The sequence below is a fragment of the Ciconia boyciana genome, chromosome 1, assembly GCF_034638445.1.
Source record: "Ciconia boyciana chromosome 1, ASM3463844v1, whole genome shotgun sequence".
Taxonomy (NCBI): domain Eukaryota; kingdom Metazoa; phylum Chordata; class Aves; order Ciconiiformes; family Ciconiidae; genus Ciconia; species Ciconia boyciana.
In genome coordinates, this window is record NC_132934.1 from 145,747,832 (window position 1) to 145,768,264 (window position 20,433).

At 38.2% G+C, this 20,433-nt stretch overlaps 1 protein-coding gene across 1 annotated transcript in view; it reads left to right on the plus strand.

The window, feature by feature from the left end:
- Positions 1-20,433, plus strand: part of OCA2 (OCA2 melanosomal transmembrane protein) — a 180,305-nt gene that overhangs the window by 122,162 nt on the left and 37,710 nt on the right. Inside the window, exons 21-22 of the mRNA XM_072853227.1 lie at positions 2,478-2,571; positions 16,258-16,351. Of these exons, the coding sequence (XP_072709328.1) occupies positions 2,478-2,571; positions 16,258-16,351 (188 nt within the window). The remainder of the gene's footprint in view (positions 1-2,477; positions 2,572-16,257; positions 16,352-20,433) is intronic.

Here is a 20,433-nt window from a genome sequence, read left to right on the forward strand (position 1 = left end):
TCCTGCAACAAGCGAGTTACTGTAGTACATCAGGATACTTGCAAATAACTCTGAGGAACTAAATAATTGGTTTTGGTTCTCTGGTCAAAATTATATAGTAGGAAAAAATGCTTTATTTAGGTTGAGCAAGATGGCTTATCCTGTGATTTCAGTATTTGTGTTTAAATTTTGTTTTATGTTGAAACACAACATATTGTTTTGAAATAAATATAGAATAGAATCCTAGAATCCTAGAATCATTTAGGTTGGAAAAGAAAGACCTTTAAGATCATTGAGTCCAACAACAAATCTAACACTACCAAGTCCACCACTAAACCATGTCCCTAAGCACCCCATGTACACTTAAATTGCCTGGGAAGATCCAGGCTCATGAAAATAACTACAGTAATCACCATTATCAGTGGATCTTTGCTACTTACTTTTTAGAGATCCTGCTTCCAAAACATCCTTTTAGATGCACAAGTTGTTTCTTTTCCTGCATATGTTAGTGCTTGCTGTAGTTTTGACATCAGGGGTGGGCTAATTGCAGACCATAGAATCATAGAACCATGGAATAATTTAGGTTGGAAAAGACCTTTAAGATCATCGAGTCCACCACTAAACCATGTCCCTAAGCACCACATCTACACCTCTTTTAAATACCCCCAGGGATGGTCACTCAACCACTTCCCCGGGCAGCCTGTTCCAATGCTTGACAACCCTTTTGGTGAAGAAATTGTTCCTAATATCCAATCTAAACCTCCCCTGGTGCAACTTGAGGCCATTTCCTCTTGTCCTATTGGTTGTTACTTGGGAGAAGAGACCAACACCCACCTCGCTACAGCCTCCTTTCAGGTGGTTGTAGAGAGTGATAAGGTCTCCCCTGGGCCTCCTTTTCTCCAATTTGAATTGCATATCATGTTCTGGCAGTGATGGTTTGAGAGAAACAAAGTTTGTGGGGAGAAATGAAATGTTTTGTGTCTGTTTCATGAAAAAAAAGGACAAGATGTTGGGCATGCTGACTCTTCTTTAGGCCTTAAAATAGAAGTAGACATCTTCAGGCACTGCACAATTCAAGAATAATTGTTTAGACATTAACTTATGTACGTTAATCAGTTAGAGGATTTAAGAGGGATGATTAGCACCACTGGCATGAGGAAGGGGGAAAGGGTTGTAATTCTTCATAAAGCCTATATATTGCTCCATACCAAAAGAACACACACAGTCTGTAAAGGTGAGCATCACTCTGCCATCAAAGTGAAAACATTTTTCAGGAAGCAGCTGCTCCATCTCTGAGATCATACCCCTTGAGGGAGACCAGTGAAATACATTCAGATGACAAATTGGAGCATTAAAGTCATAACTATTCACTATTGAAAATCCTGGACTCTGAGAAAGCATTAATTTTAAGGCATATCACAGTTATTTCCACAAATCCCTTCCTGCTTGATCTCTTGCTGTTCCACGTTTGCTTATTCTTTCTCTCTCCCTTTTGGTCCCATAAACCTCTGTGCACATTAAAAACAGGTTAATAACATTATCACCTCTCCCCTTGCTAATGACCTTCTCTCTACAGGTACTGATTACACCTTTCTTTCAAACCAAGTGGTTACACAATTCAGTTGAACTCAGACCAGTTTTTCCCAACTAAAGCAAAAGTTTTTTAGCTTTGAAGGGTGTTACTGACTGAGATCTAGTGCTGCTAGAAAGCCTGCCTGCTGTATTTTTGGGCTCTATACCAATTCCCTAATGAATTCTATTATATATTCCTACAAGCCTTGTTTGACTTTTCAGGGGTTTTGTTTTATTTTATTTTATTTGCTAAAATGATTAAATGAAATTCATAAATCTTGCAAATATTTCCCAGTGAACTAAATCTACATTATCTGGTAAATATGTTAGAATAAGAAGTAAAATAACGCAGCTCTGTTTATGAATTCAGAAGCCTGCCACACTGATCTTTATCAATTTTTCCCTAACAGATCAGACAATTTTGATTATAACAAGGATTCAGGAATTTTTTAGTTACTGACACAGGATCTACAGCCATCTTGACTGTGAAGGTCTGGGCATCTCTTACAGCTGTTTCCAGCAAGAAGAGGGGATATAGCTCTGTCCTTTAGGTTTCAAAAAATGGAGAGGGAATTGATTTATAGTCACTGTCAGTTCCCTGTGAACTAGAAGGATCTAATGGGAGGCCCTCATAACCTTAGTGATCCTCAGTTTTGTCATCAGTACCTGTATCAGGCTTGGCCTAATGCTGCCGATGATACCTTCTCTTTGGCTTGTGGGACTAACACAGTCGCTAGGGAAAGGTGAGCACAGAACAAGCATATGATACAAAGATACTAATTAAAAGAAAAAAAAAGAAAAATAACCCAAGTTATTCCTCGGACTTGCTGGTGTTTTAAGTTGTTTACTTGAATGAATTTTATTTATATCGTGCTGATGGTTGGCTAAAGTCTCCTGAATCTCTCTCTTTTCTTCTTAAACCCCAGATTCCTGTGCTTCTCAACCTTAGTAAAGATCCTGATGTTAACTTGCCTATGAAACCATTAATCTTCTCGTTGGCCATGGGTGCATGCCTTGGAGGTAAGAGTTTATGTGAGAAAGCTCATATAAGGTAATAGCTATGCAATTATGGCATATATAAACTGGCACAATAGGTTCAATGATTTTATTATGCAAAGCATAGGGAGGGCCTGATCCAACTCCTTTTGACTTCAAAGGACTCCTGGATGAAGATCCCAGTCTGCTGCTACAATAGGATTTTTGCAGTCCGTGTTTGAAGACCATATCTGCATAAAGTACAGACGCACAAAGAAGCAGTCCAGATGGTACTTACGGGGTTCTGATCTTTTGTGAGAGAAAATACAAAGATACATTTAGCTTTCAGAACAGAGACCCATCATTGCTCATTGAAAAGATGCAGAAAATGTATAATAGCTGAGATCTGAAGGCTCCCAGTCTACTGAAGTCACTGGGAGGTTTTCTGGCTGGCTCACAGAAATGGTTTGAGTATCCATTTGCTGACCTATTTAGCACTTCTCACTCTAAGGAATGACTTTTTGAAGACTTTGGGAAATGTACCTCTAATAATGAAAGCTAATAGCCATTTTCCTAGTGTCCATCTTGGTATTAACTGGGATTTCTTGTATTGTCAGTGCATTAGCACAAAACAAGCAGATGGTTTCATTACTTTTTTTTTTTTAAATTGAAAATGTACCATGTATGTGTTGTAGGCCCAGGATTTCCTCTCTATTTATTATAACAATAAAGGAGAATAGCCATCCGGTAGTTTTTAAATTAATGTTTATACTTGATTACTATTTTTTCTACATTCTGCAGATGGCTTATGAAGGTGTTACAACATAACGTTTCCAAATAGCAAGTGTACTAAGTGCAATTAAAATGTGTAAGTTTTTAATAATAAATAAAGTTAGTATTATTTTTTTACTACTGAGAATTTTAATGCTAATTACATTGCATTGGGCTGTGTTTTGATCCCTGAATATTTAGGCAGTTAGGTTAAATAAAGTTAAAATGATAAAATGGTATTCTGCAATGAATCCACCCCTTCTCCCCCTCCATGCCACTCCAAATAGTTTCCTTGACTTTACAGAGATTAAAACTAAAACCTGTTTTGTGTGTAATACAAGTTCTGGTTTGTTTATTTAGCTAAGTGATTGGTAGTACAAATGGCTTTAATACCTAATAAAGATTACAATGATGTAATTTATAGATTGAATTTTAAGAGCATGTTGCAAAGGCAGGACAATTTATACCAAACAACAGTTATTCATTTGAGAAATATCTTTTTGTACTCATCATTACTCATCATTATATTGTGACTTTAATCTGTTCCTCTTTAAAACCAGTGATTTGGATAATCAGCATATCTTTATATAGATGTTTGCCATAAAAATATTATCTTTCTTCACAATTCTCTGATCACCTAACATACTCTGATTTCATTAAACTTTCAGATTAAAAAAACCCCCAAAACCATAAGGAATATAAAGTTAGCCAGATTATGCTGACATATTCTGAGTGGGAGGCACTTCACCAGCCTTGGAGCCTTTACAAATCTCAGCTGATTTTCCTGAAGTATCAGTTATCATCTTAACCCAAATTCCTTTAATTTGATTTGTTGAAGGGCTGCTGGGATTTTAAGAGAGAATTCTATGTGTATGCAGTATGAGACAAAAGTAAACATATAAACAGTACCATGGGAATTATTTCAATTAAAATCACTAGAGATCCACAGGACGTGCCCAGGTATTCAGATAGGCTCCATGCAAATATTTGGATAAAAAATTAGATCATTATTAGCAAAAGCTTAAACTCTCTGGACTGTGCTCCATTAGGATAAAGCTGAGCATATGCTAAGTTATATTGGCAAAGATCTCATAGGAGTGTTAACCTGAAAATTAATATGTTTCTGACTTTCCCATGTCAAAACTAAAAGCTTATTGTTAGAGAATAAAAAGTGTGGAAAAGTTTTTGTTTTAAAAGATCTCATAGCCCCTCAAAAGTGAGGGGAAAAGGGCTTTTCTTTTTTTTAAAAAGAAAGTGTTGATGGCCTTTAAAAATTATTTCCAAAAGAAAAGTCTTATCCGCACTGAAGTGGTGTGAAGGAATCCTCAAGGTAGGCTAATCCCATTGTGGAAGGGGTAAATGACAATTATATCATTACTGCCTGGTGCTTAAGGCAAAAGATTGGATCTTGTCACTGCTCATGCAATGAAAGGAACCTGGCAAACAAGACATTTTGTAGAAGAGTGATGAAATAATACATTATAACTACATATTTTAGGGTTAATTGTTTACTACATAATGCAGAGCTTCAATTCTGGTAATTTGATAGTATTTCTGGGGTTCAGGGTAAACACTGCTGTATGCTTATGTGTCTGTGAAGGGAGTGTCAGCATTTGTGCCTGTCTTGGAAAATGCCATGCAACATTTTGTCCTGAAAAATTTCCAGTGGGTGCAATTACTTTTTTCTACTGTCACAAAGTGCACAGGCAGCTATGGGGTTGGAAGATGATAGGATGAGAAAAGACAGTAATTTTCCTTCATTGCTTTAGCCGTTGCCCTGGAAATGAAAGAAAGATTGAGTCAGTCTCAAGCAAGATGAAGAGACCTTTACCAGTATAACTGCCACATTGTTGTCATCTTCAGCAGTGTCTCCCAAAAGAGAGAGCTGCTGCTATTAAATTTCTGTCTTTCACGGCATGGGGCTCAGACATAAGGAGTAACTGAATATTGTGTAGATGCTCTTTGCTCTGTAAAATGTGTCTCTGAAAGTGAGAAAGGATGAAGAATCCTGTCTCTTAATCAAGGAAGCCAAGGACAGTGATGACCATGGGCAGTTCCTGGTGAGATGGTCACTATTTTGAAATCTTTGGGTCTTCGTCAGAGTTTGCCAGTTCTATTCTGACAGTTTTCTTTCTCAGGTCAGGTCAATCTTACACAGTTAAGAAATAAACATGGTAATTTTTCAGGGGATCTGGTTCTGGAAATTTAGGTTTATATTTGTCCCAGCTATCTTTAAGAACTTAAAGTAAGTTGTAAGTCAGGAGTCTGTGTGCCCCAGGCTCTCTGTTTGGTGATGGGGAGAGCGGCATGTCCAGGAGGCAGGTGTTTATTCATCCGCTGAAAATACCAGACACTCTCTGCAGAGCACATTGTAGCCCCTAATGCGCAGAACTTCAGTAGCTGAGAGGGGTCCCCAAAGACAGGTCAAATGAATTCAGACCTTGGGGCCTTTTGGGTTGTCAGTTCTTCTGAATGCTGGACAACCCTATTAGTTCTTGCATGTCTGGGCATTAATGGTCAGGCTGACTAAGTAGTAGCTGGAAAAATTGTTTTGCTCAGGGTTTTTTTGTATACTATCTGCCAGTATTTCAATTATGTTTTGACCATGAAGGCAAAGAAAACAGGAAATTTAAAAGGAACTAAAGGAAACAAACAAGGAAGTAACTTCTCTTGTTTTCTGTGGTGTTCTGACGAATCTGCAGCCATATTTCTTTTGCAGAAGAGGACATTGAATAAAGTGTTATTCATTAATGCTTCCTATTCTAGTACATGATGAAATTATGGTACCTCTTGAGACTGAGTTGTATATAGACCTTCCAATAGTATCTAGGGAATGCTGCATTGAAATTTTGGAGGACAAATGAAAATTGCTAGCTCCAGCAATTTCAGAACAAGAGGAGTTTTAATTGCCCTGCTTCTATTGGCTCATACGTTTTAAAATAGCATGAAACACGGATTCAACTCAATTTGAGTAAGTGCACAGTCAGAAATCCACCTGTTAAGACTGTTCAATTGTGTAGAGATAGATTCTTTACTGAGCTGAAGAGGTTATAGCTAAGATAGAATTTGAAGCATTTTTGTACATTTTACATTTAAAGAGCTGGCATTTATTTGTCTTTTTATCTCTTTCTTTTTTCAAGGTTTATAAAAAGAATGTTTTTGGAGAAAAGAGAAAAAAGGCTTGAGTTAAAAAATGACTGAATTCATATTTGGAAGTCCCTACCTTTTGAGTTCTCAGTTGCTAGCATAGAAAAATGCGAAAAGTATCTCTCTGCTGCAGTAACTATTGCTGTGGTCCAAAGGGAACATTTTCTGCAGTTTATAGTTTTGCACTATTTTTCTTCACTGTATATTTTCCTGGAGAACAACACCTGAAAGTCATCATTGTCATAATTCTGCAGAAAGAGGCAATCTCTAGGATGCATACAGCTGTGTTATTCTGGCCACACAATCTCAGCTGTAGGCTCTACTTCAAGAAAGGAGGTAGGAGGAGGGTGCTGCTGGCACTTTTCTTCTAACCTTACAAGGTCAAAACCCAGGTGTGAATAAAATCCATTATCCACAGGACATTGTGCTAATTACAGCTATTGAAGGAGTGCAACCCACAGTGTAGCTAAACAGTAGGATTTCTCTCAGTGGGCCAGTGCTATAGCTATTCTGCCTCTTGGCACCCCTGCTTTGGTCCCTGATGCCGATGGGGCCTTGCACAGTGGAGTATCACTGATTTATTATTCCTGCTGATTCTGCTCAATAAAGTCCTAAACTAGTTTTAAAGCTTCAGACACACTGAAAGTATAAACCTAGCAATATTGTTTATATTCCTAAACTAACCCTCCTTGTTTGCAGTATAAGGGAAAAGTGATAGCCTGCAATAAAACATAAAGTTTATTAAAATATATAATAATTAATATTATGAAACAAGCACAACTGTAGATCTTTTGAAGTTCTTTTATAGTTACAATAGATCAATCTGTATAGCACTTTTCAATTTGAAAGATTCAAAAAGTCTATCAAGAACCAAATATATGGCATAAAAATATAGAAGTTATTTAAGAGGAGCACTATTCAGCTTTGTTTTTGAACTTAATTGTTGTATACAATGTGTAATTGAAACTGTAGGAAAATTTTTTAGTGGAGACAATAAGCCTACCTTTAATTTTATGCCATGCTTAATTTTAACCAGGACACTGATATTGAAAGTTCCTATTGTTTCTAAAGGAGTCTTTTAATGATGAGAAATCCTGGGGCTTAGTTTTCTGTCTTGTGGGTGAGACAGCCCTGATTTAGATAAGTGTTTTGTCTATGGACATGAAACTCATAATCCAAATCAAAGGGTGGTATTGTAGGGAATGAGAGTGACTTCAGATCTTTCAAAACGAAAAGGATGTGCTCCTCTTGACTTGAAAGGCAGGTAAAACAAGTAAGGAAATTTTGGAAAAGTCTCTCAGTTTTTCTTTAAAGACCTCAGTTCAGTCTTTAGCAGTATTATCCCTCTAAATTGTACAGATCTAGAAGCAAAATACAGCAGGTATTTTGTATGTCTTACACTAATATCTAATTTACTTTCTGAGTATACTTTGCATTGTTTCTATGATGTTTGCAATGATGGAGATGAGTAACATGGACATAAAACTGTGATTGCTGTCCATTAAATGGCAATGCTACTTACCTGTTCTTAATGAAGAACTCATTCAGGTGTTAACTGAAAGTTTCGGGTTTTGTTGTAGCATAAAGAACAGCATCATCAGATATAAGCACAAGGAATCTTTTCTCTCTATTGATATGTGTGTGTCCAGACTGTCCTCTTGCTCTTTTCTGGAACAGCCGGAATCTGTAACCGTCTATAAAAACCCAGCTGCTGTTTTCCTTAGCTCTTTCATGACATTCAAACTCTGGGACATCTTCACGCTTTTTCAGTATCAAGTTCTTAAAGTCCAGCAGTGCTGTAAAGTCCTTGGTGTGAGAGCCAGGCTCATAACCAGAGTCCTTGCAGAGAACAGGGATTCTCTAATATTTAAGATTACCAAAGGTAATCCTCTGTGGCATGGAAGATACACAGAAGAAAGATGTGAATGTAAAATGTAAAAACAGCTAAAACTGAGTGTGTACATTTGACAGACGTACCTTTGTCTGTATTAAGGTAATATCAGAGGCCTGCTTGGCTTTAAGACACTGAGTTAATACGGAAACAAAACCCAATTGAACCTAGTCAATTTTTCTCAGCAATTTTTCTAAGCTTGAAAAGAGTTATCTTGGCAGACATGCATATATAGATATGTGTATGTTATTAAGGGTGAAATATGAAGTATATGGGGTAAAGGATGCCATTTCAACTGTACTGATGAAGATTTATAGTTTGGATGGTAAATCTTAGATTTTAAAATGGAAAAGAAGAGAGCTATGTGTAATATGTAGAATTCTAATCTACTTTACATTGATTTTGAAAAAGAATTTATACCAAACATCAAGCTCACTTGATTATAATGCTTGCATTACTGATGAATTTGAAATGCTTGTATTAATGGTTTTCAGTCTGTGTAAAACAACTGCATGCTACGAAGTTCTGCAAATTAGAGATAGGATAATGATCAGAGATGACAATGGAGATGCCTACAAAGCATATGTGGAGTTTTGTTTAATTTTATTTACTTGCTTTGTGCATTTGTTTATCATAAATTACAGAAGGTTCTTTCTAGAATCCTTGGCCACTTCTATTTTCAGAATAATATAGAATATTCAAACTCATTATGTTGTATTGGTGAGTTGCTGCAAAACAAGAATACAGACTGCACAGCTGTCAGCAAAAGAGGTACATTCAGTTAGAAGGTAGCATTTGGACTATCAAACAAAACAAGACAAGGAAGCTATAGTAAGCTTCAAAACGATTAGGTGCAGAAGGTAATACTGGCTTATCTACTTTCCTTCCTCTGCAGACACTTTCCAGATAATACCCCCCTTTTCTGTACCTTGAATGGTGCAGCAGAGAGGATGAAAAAAAATCTCTCAATCTGCAATATTCATATTGATTCATATTGATGAATCAGACACTCTGTATGATGCTGAAGAAAGTTACAATCATGCCCTAGCGATTATTTGTACATATATGAATAAATACATGTAGCACAGTTGCAGTTAGCACACCTAAACCAAAGAGGGGCACCAGCAGGAGTTATGAAACTGTTTTAAACAAGGCACTTAAACCATAGCAAAACATACCAGGTAGGCTCCAATTGAAAGTCAATTTGAGTTAAGTTGGAATCTGAATTTAAAGTAGCTGGAAATTCTAAAATAACTTAATGGAGGGACACTTTTCTTTTTTTTTTGAGTAATATTATCTTGTTCTGCTCAGCTTCAAAGTAAGTTATGATAAAGTTGAATAATGTACTTTTATGCCAGGTGTCTATACATGGAACTATTTTTCAATATTTGGTCCCTAATAGTGCCATGTGTGGAGAAGCTGTGAAATTGATCTGATATAGTTTTAACCTCTGAATCTAAAAATCAGAAAGAAAAAAATGTGTAAGCTGGGGCTTGCGTGCAGCATTAAAGGCTTTAAATGGAACCTACCTGAATACGTGCTTCAGGGCATGAGGGAACAGCGTGTCAGAGTACACTGCTGACACTATCCCTCATTATACTAGTTTATTTTACCCTTCTACTGGGTAAGTTGACTTTGAGGGGAGAGATGACTGTAGTGATCACCTCAGGTTTTATGTCTCTTTTACAGATGTTTGGATTTGAAAGAAGCTTATGGATTTCTTTATGTCATTAAAGTAACAAGTGCAGGATGTTCATCAACCTGCCTTATTTATTTCACACTTTTGGTAGAAAAGTAACAAATTTAAATTTCAATTCTTCCTCTCATAGCAAAAAGAAAGCAATGAGCATTGAATAGCGCAATACTTAGAGTAACTGTCCTGCTGGTGGTATAGTAGTGGTGATAAAAAATGGTAAAGTTCACTTGATTAAAAGTGTTGAATTGAATGCAGTTCAATCAACTTTTTGGATAAGTTAACTCAAAACTTTGATTTATTTTGTTTTTTTTCTTTTTCCTATAAAGTCCATGTGTATGTAGTTGTGCAGAAACATCACACTCAAAATGTTTCCATATGGGTAAAATTAAAAAATGTTGATATAATACGCCTGCAATCTATGACATATAACAATATTGAATGAGTTCATGCATGCCTTCTCCCCCTTACTGCCTATGACTTGAGGTTCCTTGTTATTTTAGGGACTGTTAATGGTTTAATTGGCCTTGATTCCGTAGCTCTTTATTGGCTGCAAATTTTGATTATCCAGGACTTGTTGATTTTTACACATAAAAATTATTAAAAGATATTTAAGACTTGTAGACATTTAACAGATGAATATAAATGGCTTTGTTTAATGAGGCAAATCTGGATTAGTTTTGTGTGAAACAGAAAATTTCTGAAAGCTATGAAGGCTGTCTCCTGTAAGGCTAATCAAAACCATAACTATTCAGTGTTCACTTCTGCAGCCAGATTTGTTACATTTGCTCAGTTTGTGCTTTAAGTAGAGAAATGAGATATGCTATGGAAAGGAAGCCGCACATGTCAGTCTACCTATATTTGACCATGTGAAGCGTATGGGAGACTGCACAGAGTTTTCTTTCGAAAATGGATGGGAAGCAAGGAGCTGGCTTCCTTCAATAAGTTTTGCTTTAACACTATAATAGGGTGGTTTGATTACACCAAAAAGCTGGACTGAGAATCCTCACCCTAAAATTATTCATGATTCTGTAGCAAACTCCTGGTTTCAGAGTGAGAGCCTTTCTCTGGGACAAAGTGGTGCAAACAGCTGTGCCTGTGTCAAACTGGGCCTTGCACAGATGTTTGTCCAAGGTCAGGGAAAAGATGTTTTTAGGGCTTGTGTTGACATGAAAACAGGGTAGACTTTCTGATTCTGCGTTAGCTAGCCAGAGATACAGGGAAGAGAAAATGCAGAAAGTCTATCGGTTAAGCATAGGTGTAGCTTGTCATCCAGCATCAGAGCACGTGGAGGGGAAGTGGTCTGTGATGTTCACAACAAAGCAAGACTTTTCTGTAAGCAATCCACTTTTAAGCTTGCTGTTGCACAAGGTACTATCTCCTTTATATTTGAGAAAGTTACTGTTTATGAAGGCTGCTCATGCTAGGCCAAATAGCTTTATTAGTGAAAATCCCTTCCCTTTGATTTCTCAGTGCTTTGAGTAACAAACACTAAGCTTGCCAGGCACTTTGAGGTGATTCTTCAGGCAAATATATTAATGCAGCAAACCCAAGGGTTAGGCTTGCTCTTGAGAGGGCAATACCAAAGAGACACCTGAGAACTAATAGTATTTAGATATAATAGATGTGCTGCTGACAAGTAAAAATTAGCTGCTGAGAAGGAGGCTTAAAGTGAGAGGAAACATGTTAGTGAAGCAAACTCTCTCCCTTTTCTTGTTATGATTCTTCCCCAGTTTCCCAGCCCCTTCCTTTAGTAAGCTTAATCCGTTCTCCTCACATTGATTTTCAGTGCATTGGAGATTATAGTCACCTGGGCAAATTCTGTTTACTGAGGGTGAGGCTGTCTGAGCCCAAGGGAGGTGCATAATGTGTGGTGTGTGGGTTCTGGGTTTGAATTTGGCAGTCTCTGAAGGAGTTATGCAGCAGTGGGTGATAACTGAACACTGGGTTGAGAAGAAGTAGCTATGAATGGAAGCAGAAGGCTGGAAGAAACAGGGCTGGTGAATACTGCAGGTATCAAATCAGGCTTAACAAACCTCTACATCCTTCTGCTTGTACCTCTAAGTTAGGTGGAGATGCAAAGGCACCTTTTAATATCAAGAAAGATCCAAAGGCACCTTTGGATCTTTCTTGATAGATTTATTCCTATTAACTAAAACTGTTGAATACTTTCTTATACTTTGAGTTGACTTCCCATTCCCTAATGGTATTCAAAGTCATTGTCTTGAGAAATATTGGAGAGATACTTTTATGTCACCTTTTCTGGACAGAAACAGTAGAAGACCTTCTACTGTGCTTCTGCAATGATTGTGCAAAGCCAGGGCAGGTCCATGGAAAAATGAGTATGATCCATGAAGATTCGTCTGTAATTTTCTTCTCTGTAGCCTAGGCAGCAGCAGCTCTTTAAGTGGCATGTCTGTATCTTTCTATGATCACACTTTCAAGTGAGAGGTTTTTTTTGCATAAAGAAAAAGGTCTTTCTGATTTCATGCTTATGAATTATTAAGCGTAGTTAGTATTGACAATAATGCCTGTAGTCCTCCAAAAATAAAAGGCAGAATAGATATGCAGGATAAAATGTATGGCTTAGCTCATACATATCACACACTACTGATATTACAAATATAATATTTAATTCATTGAAATAAATCCAGTTTCTTAATAACCATCTGTCTTGTGATAAAGGATGCGTTGCAGTAGGAGTCATCAAAAAAAGTTACAACAGGAGTCATCAAAATGGATTGGTTATTACAATGTTATTCTTTGATACAGTTCACCTATGTTACTACATTTTGAGCATATAAACAAGCAAGTAAGAGTTTTGCTATGCTTTTTAAGCTTAATTATTTTTAAGATTGAAGATGATGTGAAGATGAAGTCAAGATGGGGTGAAGTCCTAGAAAATGCTTGTTCTTCATTTCCATCAATTGGAATGAATTCAACGTGTGTAGGTTTCCATGTACATTAACCTAGTCTTGGGTTTTCCATGGTTCAGAGGTCACAGTGTGGCTGTTTCACTATTGAGTTAAACATCTACTGCAGAGACAGATGTTCCTGGGAGGAGAAACAAAATTTTGCTTCTGTTGTTAATTTCAGTGTAGTTCTTTGAAGCCTGCTGAGCCAATACCTAATTAAACTGCACACAGGCTCCGAACAAATGAAAAAGAAATGCTGCTCCTTTCAGATAACATTTAAGGTGACAATTTGTCCTCAAGTGAAATCTACTTGGGGAAATCAATTCACTGCTGAAGCAGAAACTCTTTCCATAATACTTCATTATGTGAAGACATTGCTATAGCCCATGTACAGTATAGGAGAGCGCGTGCTGTTTGGAGATCTCGACTGTGTCTAGTCACAGCCATGGGACAAGTGGAGTTTCAGTCCTGTTTCTTTAATTTGAAGCCAGAGCTATATTCCTTGTCTACAGTAATATTATTTTGAATAATGTGATGTCTGATGGTGCTACATGTAGAGCAGAAACCTCTTATGAAATGTTTGGAGGCTGTATACTACTGATTAGTTTTGGAATTGAAAATTCCTTAAGTGTTCCTGCCTGACTCCTCTAATAACATCAGCTATATTCATGTGTTCTGTTTTTGCATTAAGCCACATGTTTTGTGTCTTGGCTTTCTCATGCCAGAGCCTACCAGGAACGCTGATGTTCCAAGTTCAGTTTCATATCTTTAAACATGCATTAAAGTAACTAAAATACGCATTGAGGCAAAGACAGGGGAAGGAAAATGAGCTGTGCAGTTCCTAATGACCAGTGCTACCTTAACACCATTTTTTAAAGGTTTCTGACCCTCTGGTAAGGTTAGTCATCTTTTCTCTCCTCACCTGAAGCACATGTGGGCAGGTGCTTGATTCACTGTGTATGACAAGAAGCCTAGGTCACAAAGAGCCTTCGGTGTCTCACAAGAAAGCTCCACGATGCTTTTATAGTCTGTATGGATATACCCTTCTATTGATGTGCAGTTCCACTAACATCAGCAGAGCTCCTCATAGACAGAGAGGACCTCTGCACCCAGATTCAGCTCCTTTGCAAGGTCAAAGCCTTAAAAACAGAAGCAGGAAGCAGCTCACCTAGCATAGCTCCTGGGAGAGCAGAAAAAAATAGGAATTAAAGAAAAATAATGGGACAATTAAAGATATAAAATATCTATCTGGGATTGGAGGGGAGGGAATCTTTTTCTCATCTCACATTGTCTGCAAGATTTGAGCTTCTTTCTTGTTCCATAGTGGGATCAGCTCAACAGCTGTTTGAGGCTGCTGATGAGAAAACAAAACCAGTCTCCCGTTATTAATAGGTGTTGTTTAGGGCACTCACCTGAGACAATGGATATCCATGTTCAGATCTCTATGCCAGGATGAAAATCTCAGTTTGCTGCTTATTGTTGAGGATAATTGACCATCCTGGAGTGAATAAGGATCATGCTTTCTCTTTGAACTCAATTAGAAAATCTTAACTTAGCCACACAAGGGCTTTTCCTTGGAAAGCTTTGGCTTTCATGAAATCAACTTTTTTAAAAAAAAGTCGTGAGTGACTTTTTGGTGTTCAGTTGTTTCTCAAAGTTGCTGCTCTGTCCCTAGAATGACCAGTCAAAAACCTGTATTTCAGTATCCACTGACTCTGGTATGACTTTGAATCCAAACTAAGATCAAAATTATCATAATCAAGCTCTTTCTGCTTCCCTTTTTCTTATTGGAAGAGGAAGATCTTCCTTCCTCCAATGTTTCCACAACACATCTTTTCTCTCCTTTTCCTTACTTCTGAACTCTGTCACTTCATTTTATTTGAATTTAAGAGTGTTCTATTATTTTTTTAAGTATATTTTTAGAAGTCTGCTCATTTTGTGTGCACTTCCAGGAGCAGAGGGCCATATGGGTACCATGTGTGAATACTTAGGGGAATAATCCTTCTGCCTTTATTCTGACCTATTATTTGGTAAATTGATCTCTGGGTGACCTGAAGCATCTATTAACTCAAAGCAATTAACAGAAGCATTAATTGCCTTCTGATCTGTTTCTCTCAAAGTCAGACCAGAAGACTGGTCTCCACTGAGCAGTACTGTTTAACAGGGCCAAAATGAGAAGAGTAACTGTATGCCAATGGGAGCAAAGGAAGACTTGTGCTTAGAATAATGGGTTGTTAATGTAATGATGTATGGCAAAAGAGACTACTTGCCATAGTATAAAAAAATTTTCTCCTAGATTGTTACCTCTTTCGTTCAAAACTTCAGCTAAGGAACAGAATGTAGGAGTCACTGTCACTTCCTGAGTCATGCTTACGATCAGAAATACTTGCTGAAGACATCTGCTTTTTAAAGTCAAGTACACAACATTTCTTAAGTCTGAGGTATGACTCATGGGAAAGCTATAGAAAATGGGTTGGTCTTTCTGAGCTCTGAATACCTGACTCCTTTACGTTGCCACATTGTTGAAAGTTTAGAGAAAACACAAGAATAAGTTAGTTACTGGAAAAGGCATAGGAGAAAAGAGAAGCATGTAGTTCTTCTAAGGGGATAGATGCACATTATAAACCTGGCATATTATTTTCCTTTGGTGTGTTCCTCTCTTAAGGGGACCTGTATAATATAATTTGGTAAAATTCACTCAATAAAGTTATGTTCTTTTATGTATTAAAGAACCATTGTGGTTTGGTAAGCAAACTTTGTATCTGTGGTGATCTTTTTGCCTTAGCAGAGAGATGTGAAACAGATCCATTCCCTTCCATTGTCCCACTTTAAATTTCTGTTAAAAAAAATCTTAGCAATTAGTTACCCTCTCTGTAAAAAAGTCACTAATTTGTCAATGTCAGGTTTGTGTAAGGAAAAAAGGCATCCATTTTTCTTAGCACCCTCAAACTATCTCATCCTTTGTTTTCAGATCGTCTGATGGCATCTTCTTGTATGTAAAACCAAAAATCAGCAAGTTTATCTGAATGAAAGTCTCTGGTGTCATTTTGACAACCGCTAGATTGGTGTTATGTTCCTTCCCTGTTTTTCTGGCTTATGTAGATTCAGAGAATGATACCAGGCTTATCTTTCAAAGTGTGAAGCTATTTATAGGATGTGGAGGTACTGTCTGTATGTTTCTTTTCAAGCCTATGCAACAGAAATTGATTTTTCTTTTCTAACTAGTACATCTTAGGACTTTAGCACAGAATAAACAGAGGAAGCGTAAGGAACAGAGCACAATTATAAACTGGTATTTGTTTTCTGAACTGCAGGTAATGGAACATTGATTGGAGCATCCGCGAACGTTGTTTGTGCAGGAATTGCTGAACAGCATGGTTATGGCTTCTCTTTCATGGAGTTTTTCAGGTACAGTTTTAAACTTCTCACCTTAAACCTGTAATTTTTTTTTCTCTAGGCAAATAATGGATCTTCCAAGGAGAAATCTGGAGAAAGGGTCTATAAAATAGACCTGTGTTCCTAATTTGTTTTTGGCAACTGAAATGCGGGTGGAGAGCAGATCACTGCAGATCAAAGCAGATCTTTTTGCATACTGCAGATAGAATGCATAAAGGTAGTGGGAGCACAGTGGAAGCCCAGGAGAAACAAAGCCTCAGAAATTCCTGCTTTGATTACCCTCAATGTTATCCTCCGCTCTGTAGTGATACTAAATTATTGCTTTGTTTTTAAATACAGTGTAAATGTAGCTTCTCATCTGCACATTTTCACGGACGTTCCATCGCCAGGACAAAGTGGGATGTCCCAGTTTAGACTGAGTAGAACTTCACTCCATGATCCCATGAGTAAACCTATTTATCTAAAAGGAATTACTTCTTTTGACCAGCTGCTTAGCAGCTATGAGTGAAAGTGCGATGAGCAGCTAGTAACAGCTCAAGTGGTTTAATAATTGTTTAATAAATAAATAATAATTGTTGTTTAATAATGGAAGTTCCTCTGCAGGTCATTCATCAGCAGGTTTTTAAGAGACAAAATGTACTTAATGTACTTAATGCATACAACAGTTTAATATTTTCCAAACACCTCCAGTTTTTGAGACTGTGGTTGAAAGGTGTAAGCGGAAACTGGCAAATAGAGGACTAGACATGAAGTTAAAGTTTAAAGTGTAGTTGATTTAAGTAAAACATAATTCCTTGCTTATTTTTCTGCATATTTAGAGCAAAGAGTACTATTAAGTTCACACCAATATTTTTTTCTCTTTTTTCTTTTTTTCTTTACATTTTTTGTTTCGCAGCTCTATCAGCTTTCCTTTATATTGTTTACCTCAAAGCCTTCAAACCTGCGTAATTAATATGATTAATCATACGGGAGTGTCTGGAGCAGAGCCAATGATAACCCTAAAAAGAAAAATTATCTGAACTGTTCTTGCTAAAATTCTTGATATGAGCATGTGCTGCTCACAGCACAGTTTATCTCTTCGCCCATAGTCTTCTGATGGTATGTTTGAGAAAGAAGGAATGCCTATCATATCAAAGTCTTGGTTATCAGGACCTTTGATACTGCAGTACAGTCTTACGTAGTATACAGTGATAGCTAATGGACTTCTTGGAAGTCAAGCCTTTGTACAAAAAAGATGGCTTGTGGATTGTTCAGTTCAAGTTTCGCAGATGTTCAGCTTGTTATCTGGGGATTTAACATGTATTTAGTATTAACAATGTATCTTCTATGTATATTTTGTAATGAAATGTTCTTAAAGCTTCCAGAAACAAGGATATAAAGCCTGACTAGTCTCTTCAGCAGCGTTTACTGGAATGTATTCTTTGGAAAGATTGAAGACAATACACGGATGTTCTGAAATTACCTTCTATACATATGCTTTCAGTGGAAATGATTACTGGGGAAGGCTGTAGACATTGTGAGCAAAGATGTGAGAACTGAATCCAGAGTGGTCACAGGAAGATAGCAATAGATATTAATTAGCAGAAAGAACACAAAAGCCCACTTTTGCTGGCTTCTTCTCAATCACCAAGCAGGCAGATCATGAGCTTCTTTATAATTTGTCTTAGGAAAATATTTGTTTCAGTCGAATGTGCCCCAGTTCAATATTTTCTGAGGCTTCTCCTGGCATTAAGAGGTATTATATGTATCCCTTGAGGATATGGATCTTGCTTACTTTTATTTATGAAGGTTGTCTCAAAGCATGAAGTGATTTTTCTTCATTTCTTCCCTGTTTGCCCAGGATCACTCATTAGATTTCACATCCCTATTCAGGGTCCTCTGTGGTGCTTCTACCAGTATAGACACAGACTGTTACTCTCTCATCTTGCAAACCCCTGTGAGTCACCAGGGAAAAATCATGGATACCATGTATGGGGAGATGATGGCCCTCTGCTGCCTGACTTTTGCTAGTGTGTCTTCAGTGCAACCTGGGCTGGTATCGTTTTGTCCTTCTCAAGTGTCTCTGTGCAGGAAACCCATGACATGTCTGTCTTGGGTGGCATCTGGGGTCATACAGCACAGTACACTACTTCCCATATCCTTCCTCCCTACCTGCATGCTAAACCAAAATTATGCAACTATGTTTAAGGGGGGCCTTTGCTAGAAGCAGAATTTTTGCAAACCATGTCTTGACATGGTGTCTGAGGAGGAACTCTGGGCAGGGTTGCTAGGCATGTCTGGTGAGTACACCTTGACACAACAGGGGTGGAGAGGCTCTGGAGGTTGTGGGTGCCTAGTGGTGAGAGGCATCACGATGACTTTCTGTGCAGGGAGAGAAAGGAAAAGGCAAGAACCAGGCTCTGTGTCTTGTAAGAGGGCTGATGGGCTCATGACCTTTCCTGTGTGTGTCTTTGCGCAGTGGCACTTGGTGCGGTTCGAGGTTCCTCTTCTCTTTTTTAAAAGGGGAGCAGTGGCAGCCCAGCTGGTGTGTTGTATAATGCTATTCTGCTGTCCAGCCAGAGCCAGAGGTGGCCAGGTGTGATAACTTGCCTCGAATGCTGTGGTCTGACCACCTTGATGTGCTACTATCTGGAGTGCCCTCAGCAGAAGAAATCCTGTGCCAGGGGCGTGCATGCCTGAATGACCACGAATGCTATAGTCTGTCAGAAATCTAGCATCCTGGGGAATGTTCCCCTTCAGATCCACATCTAACTGCTTCCTTCCATGGATCAAGAGTCCTACCTCCCCAAGGACCCGGGGGCACTCATCTCCTTCCAGACTGCTGGACATGGCTGGATGTAAGGGGAGACAGCCAGCCCTGGTGTCCCATCCTCACCATCCAAGCAACACAGGCCCCTGTGCTGGAAGTGCTGTGCCTGTAAGGAGGTCCTAGTAGGATGGCATTTAGGTGGGAAAGATTATACTGAGAAAGGAGGGAGAAAGGCATAGATCCTCCCTCCCTGTGTTGAAGCACCTTAAAGCAGCCCGGTGTCCAGAGTACACTGCTGGCTGAGGAGATACCAGGTCCCAACCATACATGCCTGGCTGCGAGTGTGCTGGCCAGTGACACCAAGTATCTTACCCAGAACACGGTCAGGTCTTGTTCCCTTCTCCCACATTACCCATCAACACTTGTAGAAACCAGTTCTGTCTGAACAGTGCTCACAAGGGGAAGAGCAAGATTGCCTGTGAGAAAAGATCCCTCGGTTGTTACGAATTCAACTTGCTGTTTCTGGCCCTTGTGAGCTTTTCTTGATACTTCATTATGTCCCACTGAAATAAAAAGATTCCCATGTCCCTTAGAATATACAAATACTGTAAAAAACTTACTTTATCACCATTAAAATATTTTTACTTTTGAATCTGTTATACATGGTGGTAGGGTAACAAAAAGGGGCTTCTACTAGTATATCAGCAGCAAAAGGAACATTAGGGGACATGCGAGCCTGCCACTGAATGGGGAAATTACCTGCTGACAAAGGACATGGAGAAGGCAGAGGTTCTCAGTGCTGTAATCAGCAGCACAAAGTCCAGCTGGAGGCCAGCCACTAGTGGTGTTCCCCAGGGTGCTTGTGATCCTCAGCGGTGCCTTCCAAGCTCAACCATTCTGGGATTCAGCTTTTAGCCAGCCCCAGAAATCTGAAGGCAAAAAATGAATAACTGCCACTGGATGATTCATTTGGACTACCTCAAATTCAAAGGAAAGGAAGCAATGTTAAGACCAAAAGAAAATTGAAAGTCCTAGGAAGATCAAGCTCAGAAGCAGCAATTTGCTTAAAGATACTCTTGCATTTTTGGAGTCAGTCCAGCCAAATTATACTCCTTTTCCACCTTGGAAACTTCCTCATTAAACTGTATTTATGTGTTTTAATCTTTCCCCCTGAAAAAATCTTATATGTACCCTAATTTTTCATTATCATTCTAGTAATTCAGAAAGCAGAGCTGAACGCAATATTCCAGGCACAGTCCTCTTATTTTTTACCATTTTACAAAGATAAGATTAAACACAAAATACAGAGCTACTTGCCTTTTTGTTGTTAATCTAGGCCATTTCA